This window comes from Protomyctophum bolini, assembly GCF_963924005.1.
Source record: "Protomyctophum bolini genome assembly, chromosome: 3".
Classification (NCBI taxonomy): Eukaryota; Metazoa; Chordata; class Actinopteri; order Myctophiformes; family Myctophidae; genus Protomyctophum; species Protomyctophum bolini.
Window position 1 is genome coordinate 49813306 of NC_137864.1, and position 16358 is coordinate 49829663.

The 16358-nt window shown below is 42.1% G+C and overlaps 1 protein-coding gene across 1 annotated transcript in view; it reads right to left on the reverse strand.

Moving 5' to 3' along the window:
- Positions 1–14602: 14602 nt before the first annotated feature.
- tmprss6 (transmembrane serine protease 6) overlaps positions 14603–16358 on the reverse strand; it is a gene marked incomplete at its 5' end in the record, with an annotated part of 12810 nt that continues 11054 nt past the window's right edge. Inside the window, 2 exons of the mRNA XM_080759110.1 lie at positions 14603–14893; positions 15833–15969. Of these exons, the coding sequence (XP_080615236.1) occupies positions 14729–14893; positions 15833–15969 (302 nt within the window). The 3' untranslated portion in view covers positions 14603–14728. The remainder of the gene's footprint in view (positions 14894–15832; positions 15970–16358) is intronic.

Consider the following 16358-nt stretch of genomic DNA (forward strand, 5'->3'; position numbering starts at 1 on the left):
GCCCCCCGCCCCCCCCCCCCCCCCCCTCTCTCTCTCTCTCTCTCTCTCTCTCTCTCTCTCTCTCTGTGCTCTTTAGCCTCCCATCAGCTCTTCTCTTCAACTTTCTTTCTTAACGTTTTTTCATCAGCTGCTTAATCCTTCCTCCTCCATATTCCTCCCAACCTGCCAATCACCATTACTACAAAAATAGACGAGTGGGAAAACTAAGCAGACATGTAATAAGTATTGCAGCTCATGTTCTCTCTCTCCATCCATAATGTTGACAATGACAGTTAATGAATAGCCTATAATGCTCTCCATCTGACCAACATGTGTTCCAAAGATAACTACAGTATTTCTCATAAACCCATACCTGACCATAAATCTCTCTCTCTCTCTCTGATCTTGTCATATTTTCTCAGATCAACACTCTGTAATTTAGCTTCTCTGTGGCAGGGACGGATAACCTCACAAGGGCCCAGGTAGCATGCGTGTGTGCAACATTTTGGGGCTTTTTCAGGCTTTTTTTATGCATTAAGCAATTGCATTAAAGGGACACTTCACCCTTTTTGCAAAAAAAATATATGTTAATGACGTTTAGAAGCTTTAGATCACTTTCCTGGGGGTATTTATGTGTGCAATATGTGGTTTTAGATATTTTAGATTGTAGTAGTGAGCACAGTGTCTCTGATGTCATGGACACTGGTCTCACTACCTTCCTGGACTACAATTCCCATAATTCTTTGGTGCACTGCTCCTCCTTGTGGATAGGGGGGAGAGCTGTCTTACTGAGACAACACAAGCAGTGTTGCCAACTTAGCGGATTTGTCGCCATATTTAGCTTCTTTCCAGACCCCCCTAGCGACTGAATTAGTGAAAAGCTTCTGGCGAGAAATCTAGCTTTTTTTCCTCAGTGAATTGGGGACAAATCGTGTTGACAGGCGCCAGATATGCGCCAGAGATAAAATCCAAACAGTGTAAAAAAACAGTGTCAGGCAGCCACCACGGTAAGGTGATGGTCCTTTTTTTTTTCTTTTTTTTTTAATGGGTAGGGGTTTTTCAACGCAGCAGCTGCAGAGGCACTCTGTGCTGTGGTCTGAACTCTGAAATTTCGCTGCTCGTTTAAACTCATTGTAATATAAAAAAAACAGCAAGAGATGATACAAACTAAGTGCACATAAATGACAAATTTTTTTCTGGGCTGGCTACATATTTCCGTTGCTAGGGGCGCCTAAAAGTCGCTAGGGACGCAAAAAAGTCGCTAGGGGCGGCGCGCGCTATGCGCGCGCTATGCGCGCGCTTATCCCACCCCTGGCGACTTTTAGCTACTTTTCGAGGAGCCACTAGCTACTTCCGTTAGTGGAGAGTTGGCAACACTGAACACAAGTCCAGGAAGGAAGTGAGCCCAGTGTCCATGACATCAGAGACAACAGGCTCACTGCTACAATCTAAAATATCTAAAACCACATATTACACACATAAAGACCCCCAGGAAAGTGTTCTAAAGCTTCTAAACGTCATTAACATATATTTTTTTGCAAAAAGGGTGAAGTGTCCCTTTAAGCAATAATATGTTAACATTTTAATGACTTTGTTTTTTTTTTGTATTCAGACAGACGGCAATGAGTAAAACGCTCCCAAAAAAATATAGTCTGTGACACATCTAGGGGCCACAATCTGCATTCAAAGATGTTCCTATAGAAGATTTGTCATTGGTCGAAAGAAACCTGGTCGAAATGACTATAACCAATCAGGAAGTAGACAGGGAAATCAACCAATGACAAAGCTTTTAGGCAGTTTCCCTGAAGGGCCCGGCTAATTTGGACCTGCTCTGTGGATCAATATAAACCCCAAAATGTAACATTTCATACCCTGTCGTTTGTACAACAACATTTCCCAGTCTGACTATAGCAATTAGCGTATGCCGCTTGTAGACACATAACACTGGGGTTGAATCAGTTCACATCCTGTTAGTAAAACAAAAATGCAATGGTTGGCATTTTTCCATAATTATTCTGAGCCTTGGCAGTGAGCCTATATATATACTTCACTCTGGCCTCTAATTGGTTAAAAACCCCTATGCGCAGATACAGTACAGTGCATTTATTTGGAAGTAATTACATAGAGCAACATTCCTCCCCATTAAGACGTTTCTGCCAGCTGCACTTGATCAGTGAAATGCTTCAGTGAATCCTTAAGCCTGCATGCTACATTTACAGCAACAGGTAATAAACGACAACTCATTATTGGACAGTACTATATTGTAGGACACACACACACACACACACACGCACACACACACACACACACACACACACACACACACACACACACACACACACGCGCGCGCGCGCTCACTTCAGCTCAAACATATGATGAAATGGATATGCCACCTGATATAAGAGCAGAGGAGGATAGGTCACATTGGTAATCCACTGGGGCATGGTACATACGTAGTGATCTTCCATTTTGTTAGGTTAATCTGAAGACCTCCTTCAGACTTCAAGCACTTCCCATGTCACATGTCCTAGCATGTTATGTATAGACAGATGCCAGGTTCATTTGTTGACCTGCATGGCATCTCCTATAGTTTGTATAGTTTCAATGTACAGATTCTTTGTTTTTGGATATGCCTCTTTAAAATGATGATAGGTTCTTGGTTTAACTGCTAAATTGTTAGTGAGGTGCAATTGTTCATTGCATTTATCATACTTCATACTTTCATGGAAGAACCACCATGTGAAGGAATCAACCCTATGGATTGGATTGACATGAGGCATGCAGAAGTGAACACGTACGTGTGTCATGGGGCAGTCCGTGCCCTATACACAACCTAGGACCTTTCACACACACCATCAGCTGAGTCACATGACTATAATTGCATACATTTGTGTTGCATGTTTCATACATTTGTGTAAGTAATTTAACACAATGATTGAAACCGTTTTAAATATGTTTATTTAATGACACTGCATGTAAATTGTTGTTGGTCACCTGTCTCTGCAGTGCTGGAAATCTGTTGATTGGAATGGGCCAAGCTCTGTAGAGGAGGAGGGGTGTTTGTTCATGTTAGTATGTTTTGTCTTATTTATATTATACTCTGTAAATTAATTGGCGCCCGGGAATAAGTTGAAGTTATTTCAGTCTGTTATGATTAAGTGTGTAAGATGTGTAAGATAACTCATAGGCCTTAGTTAGCCAGGTCTGAGTTAATTGGTTACCACTTACTGATCATGTGATATGGTTTATCCCACCTGTTTAAAGCCAGACATGCTACAGGTGAGGAGAGGAGGAGAATGCAGTCAGTGTTGTTTGGGGATAGTAGGTGACAACACCAGTGGAGACCTACCTGTTAGAGAGACAGGGCATTGCCTGAGTGTTAGTTTCTTAAATCTTGGTTTGTTGTTTTATTTAGTTTATTTGTCAAGTGTGTATTATTAAGTTCCTATCTTTTTTTATTTGGCCAGTATTATTTATTTTTGTATTGTCACCAAGTTTGTTACTTTAGGAGGTAAATACCCGAAAATGTACTTGTGGACCTGTCTACTTTGTGGAGCCTCGCCTCGTGCTGGCAGCCATAGCCTTTCCACAACGTGAATTGACAATTAATATCCATAGGTGAAGTATAGTGTGTTTTACTGTTTTTCCTTGGCATCCATTGCCATTTTGTACAGTTACGTTGGCGGAGGCACACACGCATAGATGTCTCTAGAATTCTACACGCTTATGTTATGCTTGTCTGTTTCACTTTGGTATGAATTTCTCAAGCTGGAAAACATAATTTAACATGTTTGTCACGCATTCTAACCCACGAGCAAATCTATTATGAGAAGAATATTATAGGACCTTTACAAAATAAAAGGATTTAGATAGTGAACTGGATAGATTGCAAAGCTATTGGTTCCGTTTGGCTCATCACTAAACCATTTTCTTAACAACTTAAACCTTATATACTTTGTTAACCGAAAAGAAACGATCTACAAGGCTATTGCTATTCTTGCCTATTTTCAACTATTTTTGCAGAATGTTCACTTATGTGTTTTGCTACTACTGTATATGGTTAAGCTACTGGCGTGTTTAAAACATGTTGTTTACAAGCGTGTTTAAACGTGTTTAAGCGTGTTTAACGTGTTTAAAAGCGTGTTTAAAACATGGAGTAACTATGGACACGGAAGGACAGTCCAGTGGACTTTCAGCCGGCTTTTGTCTTTCATAGTCCAGTGTATAATCAAAGCATAGTCATCGCTTACCAGACCAATTGTAGGCATTTTCCATGGTGACAGGTCACATGGGCAGGTATAATAGAATCTTTAGAAATTAGAATGCCAATCAGTTCTATAATTTCTGTTCGATTCTATTTGGACCGATACAAGTAGAGTGTTAACTTCACAGCAGGAGTGTTGTCACAGCTCCTGTTACTGTCATTATAAGGACCTATAGTCAACAACTGTTCCAATGTCTATTTCCACTACTATTGACGTCTATAAGTGTAACATTCCTGTATCCTTATATGGGGTGCTTTCCCCCTGCTGGGGCCCGAGGCGTGACTATACGAGGCAAGGGCTAAGATTCTGTTAATATCATTGTCAAAACTTCACCCTGTTTGGTTATTAATATTTTCACAGTAGTACACATGGATGCACTGCTGCGCAGACCTTCTATAGCCTATAGGCGGACATAATGATCAGGTTCCTCGATCTATATACCATAATAGTTGGATTTTACTGTGTAAACATGCGTGGTCCCAGCTATAACTCCAGTCTTGGACATCGATGACTCCCAGTATATGTTTCATATTTAGTGAACTTGTAGATTGGCTTTTATACACATGCACACACCCACACACACACACACACACACACACACACACACACACACACGCAGAGAGTACAGGGCTTTAGTGGTTATGAAATGTCCCTCTTGTTTTGTTTCATTCTTTGTTACAAATCGAACCCTGGAGGCAGCTGTAGAGGATATAGGAGAGACAATAAATAAGTGAAATGTAACATAAGTAAGATTGAATTTATTGACCTTCTGTTTTTTATTATCTTCCGTCTTTACCCCCCCACCACCACCACCACCACCACCAAGGAAATAACAACATGATTCTGCAATGGAATTGGTTTACTCAATGTCAGTTGCTGTTCTCCTTATGCTGCAACCCGCCCCCTCTCTCTCTCTCTCTCTCTCTCTCTCTCTCTCTCTCTCTGTCCTTTAAAGGTCTTTGTAGTGTTGTCTCCAGTGTGGCAGTGTTGTGTTGGAGGTGGTGGTACATGTGGTTCCATCTGGGAAAGCTCAACATGAAGGCAGAGCAGACGGATGGTTTTAGGGGGAGAGGGTGTGTGTGTGTGTGTGTGAGGTAAAACTTGGGAAGGGGGTGCTGTGCTGTATGTTTCCATAATTCAGAGCTGCTCTCTCTCTCTCTCTCTCTCTCTATCTCTCTCTCTCTCTCTCTCTCTCTCTAACAAAAACTACTTGTCTACGTGGGTGGGTAGGGGGGGGAGCACTGCACAAAGATGATCATTTTGTGAAAGACGGGAGAGGGGAAGATGATTACAGAGAAGCAGCTTATCTAAGAGCTTTTGTACAAACAAACACACACGCACACACACACACGCACACACACACACACACAGAATATGTGAATTAATGACTATAATTGTTTTTCGTCACAGTTAACGCATTCTGACCTGAGATCAGATTCATACGAGGTTTCCACTGGACACACACTGGTCTGATGAACCCATTCTGACCTGAGATCAGATTCTAAAAATGTCAGTCGTTCTTCGATTTTTCAAAAATGGCAGACCTACAAGCTCATAGCGCGCCACTCGGTGGCGCGCTATGAGCTTGTAGATCTGCTATTTTTTCAATAGCTAAAGCATAACATGATGCTAACACCTAAATGGGTGCCCGTTCAGAATGGGTTAAGGCACGTGCTTCCAATTCTCTTTCCCACTCTACTGTATAATTTAACGTACCCAGTTCAGTTCAGTTCAGTTCAACTCCGCATTCTTTATACCGTAGGCATGATATGAAGGTTCAGAATGTCTGTCATTATCTCTGATAATTTACCGCACTGTAAAACCCCTAGGAGGATGAAATGGACACTCAGGACTTTACTGTAGTGTGCGTATAGGTTGTTTGAGTTTCATATCTCTGGGGGGACTCTCTGGAGTGTAAATCATTGATAATGATGATGAAGGACTTTAATTTACTGCGGCAGCATGTCTCTGGGGTGCTGCTCTGGCACCAGCCATTACACTATATTACTCCTCTTTGTTGAAATCACTGCTGTGTCTGATTCCATTCTGTCTGCCTCGTATCTGGATGTCTGGCCCCACTGCTCTGTCTCCAACTAACTACCCGTTTGTTTGTCCTGCTCTTGCTTGTGTCTCTGTATCCAGCTGTTTCACTATCTATCCGTCTGTCTGTCTGTCTGTCTGTCTGTCTGTCTGTCTGTCTGTCTGTCTGTCTGTCTGTGACCTGTCTCTCTCTCTATGTTTGCGCCAAAGAGTCTCTCTTTCCGATTATCTTTGATTAATTGATTGATAATTTTAAGAGACAATAAGATGCAAAACAGTACAGGGTACAGTAACGCACTTTGGCCAAAAGCACATAAGACAGAAGAAAGACCTTGCGGTCTTGTTTCCATCCGGGTCCCATGCATGCATTCACAACAACATCAACAATAACAACAATTTAAATATCTCAACAAGACATCTCCCTCCCCTACTACCCCCCCCCCCCCCTCACCCCTGTCTCACTGTAAAAAAAAATCATGTTTAACAGATTCCTGAAAAGGGAAATATTTTGCAACCTCAGTAACTCTTCATCCATGAGACAGATGGCTATAAACCTTGAAAGAACCTTCAACAGACCATTCAGCTTCAATCAGGCGTAACGCTATACGTACATATTCTCATGTCTCTCACTGTATTTGACCAATTCACAAGAAACCTCCCTTCCATTGTGTGGTATTTGAATTAATTTGAAAATAATTGGCAAACATTTTATAGGTTATTTTATGTAGGCCTATATATGTACATCCCGTCACAAGTAGACTCATATGCTATTGTTATAGTAGGGTATAAATATCTAAATATATTTATATATCCAAGGCGCTTTTGTGCATCAATTCACACACGCATTCATACACCGATGGTGGCGGAAACCATGCAAGGCACCAACCAGCACATCCAGAGCAATTGGGGGTTCAGTGTCTTGCTCAAGGACACTTCGACACCAACTCTGGGGGGAGCCTCGGGTTCGAACTGAGCCACCGCCGCCGTGTGTAACTGTTAGGGCCGATTCATACTCCTATTTTAGAGCCGAATAAAAGTCGGTTCGGCGCTGTAGAGCCTACAATGTGACGTCATTTGAGGTTCGGGGGGGCGGTATACCATCCTAAAGTCGGCTCTTCGGTGCTACTGAAAATTTCTGACGAGACGAAATCATTTCGGCACTACAGCGCCGAAACAGCGGTAAAATAGGAGTATGAATCGGCCCTTAGATTCATGACCTCAGCTGCCTGACTCGGTGACACAACATTTCTCTGCATAAGCATATTGATAACCATGACGCAATTATTGTCCACTACTGTATCAGAGGAACTGACTGTGCAATATGATAATGAGATGTATGCTTGTTCCTGATCATTATGTGCTTCTCTTCGTTTTTCATAATCTGCTAGGGACGTCATAGATCCACTGTCCTTAAATATTTGTCTGTGTGTAATAAACGTCAGAAGATATGTGTAATACAATGAAGTATATATTATCAATATGTAAATAGCCTAGCAACATATCATATATATCATTTCACTTTGTATAATATCTTGCTTTGCAATGCAAATAATCGTATCAAATCGTTTTGCAGTGCAAATAAGCGATTGTAAGAGGGGTTTAATTATTTTTCCATTCAATATCACTAAACTGGGTCTATCGATATGTGTGTATCCTCTGTTTATGTCAAGTTGCGGGTTTGACCATATATGTGTTCAAGATGTAGTGCCCCAGAAAAGACCCAGCCACAACAACTCTGCTAATCGTGCTTAGCTCTATTGGTACAGTAGGTTATACAAGGAATATATTTCTTAGTTACACCAATATTGCTCTTGTGTATAGCACTTTTGTTATTAGTAAGTCCATTTGACTGAAGGTAACATACATCATCACGTAGATCGTCACCACAATGCCTTCCCAATGTTCCCTGTAGCCACTTTACAGGACACTTTGCTATACTAAACACCACATTGGGATGATTTGTGCGGCTTTGTTCAAAATCTTCATGCGCAATTACTTGCTACTGACAGCTAAAGATTGGACAGGAAGGCCAAAGCCATTATTACTGTCTTGTTAACCCATTTTGGGGCGGGAACCCCTTTTGGTGTTGGCATTATGTTATGCTTTAGCTATTGAAAAATAGCAGATCTACAAGCTCATAGCGCGCCACCGAGTGGCACGCTACGAGCTTGTAGGTCTGCTATTTTTGAAAAATGACTGACGACTGACATGGAAACATAGCTTTTTCAGAAAACTGTCAGAATTTAGAAGATTTTTTTTTAGAATCTGATCTCAGGTCAGGTTGTCTGAGTTTGCTTGTGTGCTCCATCAGTGACTTTGTGTACTGCTGGTTCTCCTTACCATCCTTCCTTCCTTCATTTTTGCACCCTTCTCTCTCTTTCACTCTTAAGTATCCTCTGCAATCTTTTGCAATCGAATTACTTCAGTCTACTGCGATCAGTGTCTAGTGTCAGGAGACTGGATGCCGGACAGACTGACTGACTGATCAAAGCACTTGTTCATTAAGCTTAAATTGTAATAGGCTGATCTCTCTTTGTCTCTGCTCTGAGCTCTGTCCCTGTTAAGCCTGAACACGGCACGTTGTGAGCTTGTAGATCTTGTATTTTACTATTTTCGGCACGTGACACCATCATTAGACGAAGCATGAATTGAGCATCTATTCAGTATCCCTGTGTCTGTGCCTTTGCTCTGAGCTTTGTCCTAGTTTCTCTGAATGTCTCTCACACCCACCCCCTAGAAGAGATGGAGAAAGTCTCCAGTGTGTATTCTGAGGAAGGGGAGATGAAAGATTGATTTTGTATTATTTCCTTTCACTCACACTCACACGCACACATAACAAGAGTGATTGGTCATACTGTCAGGGGTCCAAGGAACATTATGTTTCGCTACTTCTTGATAACTTCTTTCATTACCTCCACTGTGTGTGTGTGTGTGTGTGTGTGTGTGTGTCCGCTCCCACCCTCCCTCCCTTAAGTGTCCTGTCATCTCTCTCTGTGTTTTTATTTCTCTCCCTCCTACAGTCTCTCAACATGGTTCCCTTCACCCCTACACTCACTCAGCGTGATTCAATTGATCACCACACCTCAGCCCCCTTGTTTTCCACACGCTCTTGTCTTTCAACCTCCTCCTCCACAAGTCTCTTATACAGTCACTCACCTTGACTCAAAATGTCACTGTATTTTCATGATATCTCTCTCTCTCTCTCTCTCTCTCTCTCTCCAACTCATGCTGTTGAGATTTATTTTCCTTGCCTCTTTTCCTCTCTTAGTGGTGGAAAGTACATTTACTCATAGTGTTGAACAATATTAAAAGGACTGGGAGCAATAATTAAAACTTCAGAAAAACATAAAAGTTCAGGATTACAGGATTCTACAGGATTCAGGATTCTTACAGGATTACATGCATACATATAATATAACACATTAAACTCATATGCACATAATATAAAACACTAAACTAAATATAAACTGTAATGTAGTAGTATGTGATTGATGCCAAAAGGTGACACTAATAGTCTGCTCTTTAAAGGGTCAAATTCAGGATTTGTTTTGTTGCTTTGGCACTACTTTTACATCAGTAAAACGATCAGAGTACTTCTTCCATGCTTTCTCTCTCTCTTTATTTCCTGCCAGGCCTCTGGACTCCCCAAACACCCTCCTCTTCTCTCTCTCTCTGCTCGTATACCACTCTTAACCACTATTCCCAAGATGACGACGACCACAATGAAAATACACACCGCCCTCAGTAGGAGCCCAGGGGAGACATGGATGGGACCCACCGCCCTCAGTAGGAGCCCAGGGGAGACATGGATGGGACCCACCGCCCTCAGTAGGAGCCCAGGGGAGACATGGATGGGACCCACCGCCCTCAGTAGGAGCCCAGGGGAGACATGGATGGGACACACCGCCCTCAGTAGGAGCCCAGGGGAGACATGGATGGGACCCACCGCCCTCAGTAGGAGCCCAGGGGAGACATGGATGGATGGAGACCCACCGCCCTCAGTAGGAGCCCAGGGGAGACATGGATGGGACCCACCGCCCTCAGTAGGAGCCCAGGGGAGACATGGATGGGACACACCGCCCTCAGTAGGAGCCCAGGGGAGACATGGATGGGACCCACCGCCCTCAGTAGGAGCCCAGGGGAGACATGGATGGGACACACCGCCCTCAGTAGGACTAGGAGCCCAGGGGAGACATGGATGGATGGAGAGGTTGAAATGGACAAAAACATCCTCCTGTTGAAGGACACAAATGTAGCTGCACAAAGACACACCCGTGGGCGTGGACGACACACGGTGTGATCGTCCTACGGTATGTAGAATGGCTTTCATATATGTAAATTGTGAGTTTGCAGATCTGCTATTTCGCTTGAATATTTGCTTATGTCATACCCAGACAGACACTGTGATCATGGGTTAACTATACTTGAACCATTTAACTATACGTTTTTCTCTCTACAGCACAACTCTTTACTGAAAACAGACAATTTACATTCTGCAAGATCAATAGGTGTCACATTGCTATAGTAGATGTGATTGTTTACAGAATAATTACCTACCTATAATGACATTCCCAGATTAGTTACAATAGGGTTCAAGTACTGAATTGTTGTGAACTGTTATGACACACTTTTTGGTTATTTATGGTGGCAACGATGTGGGCCCACTACAGCAGGACACTTGGAGATAAATATTGAGTGTAACAATCATCATTTATAGGCCTTCACGCATTACTAAGATGGCTGTGTTTAGATGTGTGTATACATGTACAGCCTTATGAGCCAGCATGACATAAGTCATGACGGATGTAATGGGATCAGACGGTCTGCTTGTTGAGTAGTTGAATGCTCTAATGCTGTATTTGGTTCATGGTGAACTGGAACAGCTCTCCTCTCCCTCACTATTACTTTGTTGCTCTCTTTCTCCCCGTTACTTTATGTCAGTTCAGGTCTTGGTATGCCTTCTGTCTGGGTCCTTCATGCAATGTTTTTTTCTTTCTTTCATTTTTTCCCCCAGTGTGGCGCCTAAGGGGGCGATCCATCTAAGAAAGCATGCGTGTGTACTGTGCAGTCTGTTCTACTGTCATACCTCGGCCCGGCACCTGGCTTTAAGTGAGTGGATATGTGTGCTTTTTTGTACTTTTCTGTACTGTGTATAGTGTCCCATCCTCCACCTTGTGTTCGCCTGAGACTGATGTCATCAATATAACATCAGCAGCCTGACATCAGAGAACTGCGTATAGTAGCCACACCGTTATTAGACCAAGACTTGTTAAATAGAATAAAATAAATCATCCCACCCATGTGAAGTAAGTGGTGATCCTCGTACAATCATGACGTATAATGGACACTATATTTGCTCAGACACTATATGACGTAAGATTCTCCATTCATTGTCAATGGGAATTTAATGTTTGTGTAGGACAAAAATAGACATCAAGCCGATTTCCTCAGACACTATATGACGTAAAATTCTCTTCATTGTCAATGGGAATTTAATGTTTGTGTATAGGATGGAAATCTACCCTAATAGCTGAATATAGGAGGAGCTAGCGCCCCTCAAAAATGTATTCTAATCTATTCTATAGAACTAGACCTGTTTTTAGTAGCCAATTATTTTTTACCCCTTTTGTCTTCCCGATTTAGTCATTACACCCAAAATATATTCATGTCCTCTTCTTTTTTTTTATATATATATTTTTTATCCCACGATTTTGTAACCCATTTTTCACCCCTGTGTCAATCATCTACTGTGATCCTGGGCTCTACACACCCTCCACCAACCTGGGGAGAGCAACGGACTTAACTCATGCTTCCTTCATGCTTGAGTGTCCAATTTGCTCCTTTACACCTGACAGAGGGGAGTTTCCCTGGTTGGACGTCGTAGCGCGTGGAAGGAACACGTTATTCCGACCAGTTCCTTTCCCCTCCATCAGGCGCCATACACCGGCTGGCCAGGGGGAGGCAGTTTAGAGACCAGGATTCGATTCATGTCGCTCTTTTTAGCGTTTATATTATATGCGGTTAAAGCTTTTCCTGAATATGTTTGACTCCCTCTCATTATGGACCTGTGTAATATTCCTATAATCTGCCACTCACCTTGACTGTATAATCAGATCAACTGCAGTCTATTGAGCTCTGGACTTATTAGTTTCTAGCCCAAAAACCCGTTGACAACAGCTGATGGTGGAAGAGAGGAGCAGTCACTCCTCTCTCGCCCCACTAACAATGATTTATTATACAGGATTACAGATCATTATACAAGAATTTACAGCCTCCGTCTACCTCCCAGAGCATAAAGTAACTGACTTGCATATTTAATGCGACATGTATTGCAGGGGAAACATCGCATATTTTAGGGTGCATGCATGCAGACAGCAGAACCTAGTTTATGAGTCACACTGGGAAGGGAACACACATTATCTGGAGAGGCTGAGCCATGGCAAGCAGAGAGACGATGAAGAGGAAAGAGCGAGAGCAGCTGCTGAAACAATTGGCAGTGAAATAGACAGAGTAGCTGCTGTCGGCACTCTTTCAGAACCTTCAAATTATGGCAAATTACCGAGAAGCGCGCTTTGAAAATAATTCTTAATTTTATATATATCCTAACAAATCTTAAATCGACTACCGGTAAATCAATTAGTCAGATTATTCCCTCAAGAAAAGCAGCTGTTGTCCACCATTGTGTATGTGTGAAAGAAAGATATATATATAGCACTCCTTTGGCCAGATTAGACTACAGTACATACAGTATAGTAGTTTTTGTATGTCCAACACTACTGCAATTAACTGGGAGCTAGCTCGCTAAAACATTATGGCTTGCTTGCACAAGCTTACACTAGCAGGCATGTGCTTGTTTGGCAAGGAAACTATACCAATCAGCATTGGTAAATATGCAATATTTTTGTTTTCAGATTTCAGATCATTTATATACTACCATTACATAATACAGCCATACTGTACACTGATGAATTATACATTTTTCCTCTTCATTGGGTTGATCAAATTCTCCAATTATACTCAACAAGACTTGTTCTGCATCATGATTCTTATACCACCATACCCATATGTTGATTGAAAAGTTGAAAAGATTTTCACAGCCATGTTTTCACATTTTTCCATTATTTCCTTTAGAAAATGACACCGCTCAGATTCTCCACATTGTTCCTTCTCTCTACAAACTGAAAATAATCATTCAGAATCAGCATGGTTCAGCAGGTCTTTTTCGCTCACTGATGGAGAACCTCCATTTTCTCTTTTTTCCTTTCCTTTCTGTACCAGTTTGGTACAGAGAATCTGTTCATCCCCAGTCTTGGGCAGTAACCAGTTACTAGTAATATATTACTGTAATATTACTTTACCCACTAATGAGTAGTGTAATAGTAATGGTGTATTACTCTGCCAAAACAGTAATATTATATCCTATTACTTTGTAAAAAAAAATAGCACATATTACTCAGGATTTGTTGGCTACCGTTTGAAAACATTTCATTTAAAATGTCAAGCGAGATTGCTGTTTTATTTGATTTGAGTGGTCCATTTTGGGTCAAACTTAGATGAGCTGAGCGTAGGGTATAACATCCAGTATGTTTCTTTTTTTTATGGGCAAGGCAAAGTTTAGCCCTGTGATATATAGCATTTGGCTTGGGTGTAGCATTTTTCAGAGATTAACGTTTGGTATATGGCTTTAACAACAGATTTTAGAACTGCGTCATTGCAGTTTACAACCTCATAAAATACCACTTATGTCCAAAAGGCAGCCCCCAACATTCAATACATCAAAGTTGGGGCTAATTTACAGAGGGCGGAGAGAGCATTTGTGTTTGAGGAGTCCAGAAGTCTGACGGGAACAGAGAGATAGAAAGAGAAGCTTCTTCTGAGGTCTTCAGTGTTCTAAACATAATGTGGTCCATCAAGGATGCCATGTGAAAAATGAGTGGTCAATAATATTTCCAATATGTTTACTAGTCCAGTAGACACGATGGAGAACACAGCTGTGTTTTTGTTTTGTTTTTTTTCACTTAATTTTTATTGAAGGAAGAACAGACACAAACAAAAAACCAACTAACAATAAGGGAAAGAAAAAGAAAAGAAAATTTAAAGAGGGAGAGTGGTTAGACGGTATAGACCTCAACCCTTCTACTTTATTTAATTTGAGATAGTGTAAAGCTGAGATGGAAGGCGTAAATGTCAAAGTGTATTATTGTTGTCATTTCCAATTACCAAATTCCAGCTCTCATTGACATGGAAGACTTTTAGTTTTTCCTCTGCAGTGACATTTCTGGGTGTACTGGCACCCTAACGTGAGACATGGCCAAAAACGTTGAGAACCCCTGCCCTATAGACCAGGGGTCCTTGAGGGGGATTCCATCGCACAGTGTGAGATGTCTGCATGCAGGGCAGCAAATCTGGTGATTCCAAAGATCCCCAATGAATCTCCGTGACTTTCAGGGCTCGCTGATGACTCCTTTGATCCACATGGTGAGCTTGGTGATGCGTGTGTACACGCCATAGTAGTCTGGACGCCCACAGCCCTTCCCCCAACTCACCACCCCCGCCAGGAACCAGCGACCTGAGGATCCTTGACACACCAGGGGGCCCCCAGAGTCCCCCTGTGAGGGGCAGAGAGCAAGTCACAGATTCATTAATCACTGAATACCCACTTCTCTCAAAGAGAAAGATACCCAGGCAGAGTACAGTACACATAGTAAAATCTGAATTATATTAGCAACTTAGAAGGAGCTATAAATACATCCGCAGCGCTTCCAAACACGGACCAAGCTGACCGAGGAAGAGACGCACGCCAACGAGGGCACATCGCATCTGCAGTCCTGATGAGCTGGTTTTCTACCTGAAGGGATATCTTTGTGTGGGAATGTCGGAGCTATTTGTTTGTAAGCGGATGCTGGAATAGGAGCGAGGGCATCATAAATCAGTTGGGCTCTGTGCAATACTGTAGTCCCAGGTGTCCAGATGGTATCCAGATGGTTCCAGTTAATTTCCCCATGGCTCATTTGATTGACTAAGAAGCAGATTTGAACTGGAAGTGAAGGTGTTTTTTCTGGTTCAAACCTGCTGCATGCCGAGCCAATCACCGATATAGGAAAACTAACCGAAACAGGAAATGGATATGCCACCGGCAGAGGCTGTACAGGCCTGTACAGAGCCTATTGCATCCTCGATTCATATCATCGTCAGACAGACCGGTTGCTGGCCCCAAACTCTGGAACTGTCTACCCCCTCATATTAAGTCTGCTCCCTCCTTAGAGGCCTTTAAGTCTTTACTAAAAACCCATTTCTTCTACCTGGCTTTTAATGTTTGACCTAATTAACCTGTGTACTTTTTGTGTTGCTTTGATTTTGTAATGTAACCTGTGTACTTTTTGTGTTGCTTTGATTTTGTTTTACTATGTTACTTGTGTCTTGTTTCCTGTACAGCACTTTGGTTGGCCTCCTGGTCTTTGAAAATGTGCTCTATAAATAAAAATGTATTTGATTTGACCCTATAGACATGCCAACGAGATCTATACATGATAGTTCCTCGCGCACACCTGGCAGGCGTCCTTCTCTCCACTGCGGTATCCAGCGCAAAGCATTCTGGGAGTGACCAGGTGGCCATAGGTGCGGACACAGTCCTCCTCACTGACCAGGCGTACATCCACCTCCTGGAGAACGTTGCTACTACCGCCTATGAAGGTAAAACAAGAATGACACGTGATTAAATGATAAGTGAGATATGCCCCTCACTTCACACGGGTGTGTTTTTTTATTATTAGTTTTGATCATTAGTTTAGATAGAAGGAGCAAAATACGGACAGCTATTTGCTACAGTATCTAAAGGTTTATCTTTGTGTGGGAATGTCAAAGCTGTTCCATTTGTTTGTAAGCGGATGCTGGAATAGGAGGTGAGGGCATCATAAATCAGTCCCAGGTCTCCAGAAGGTTGTGTTCCAGTTCATTTTCCCATGGCTCATTTATTTCTTTTTTTATACGCAGACAGACACAACAAAACACAAACACCAAAAACAAAACTAAATTCCCCTAGAAGCCCACCACAGAACAAACGGCTTCAGCAAA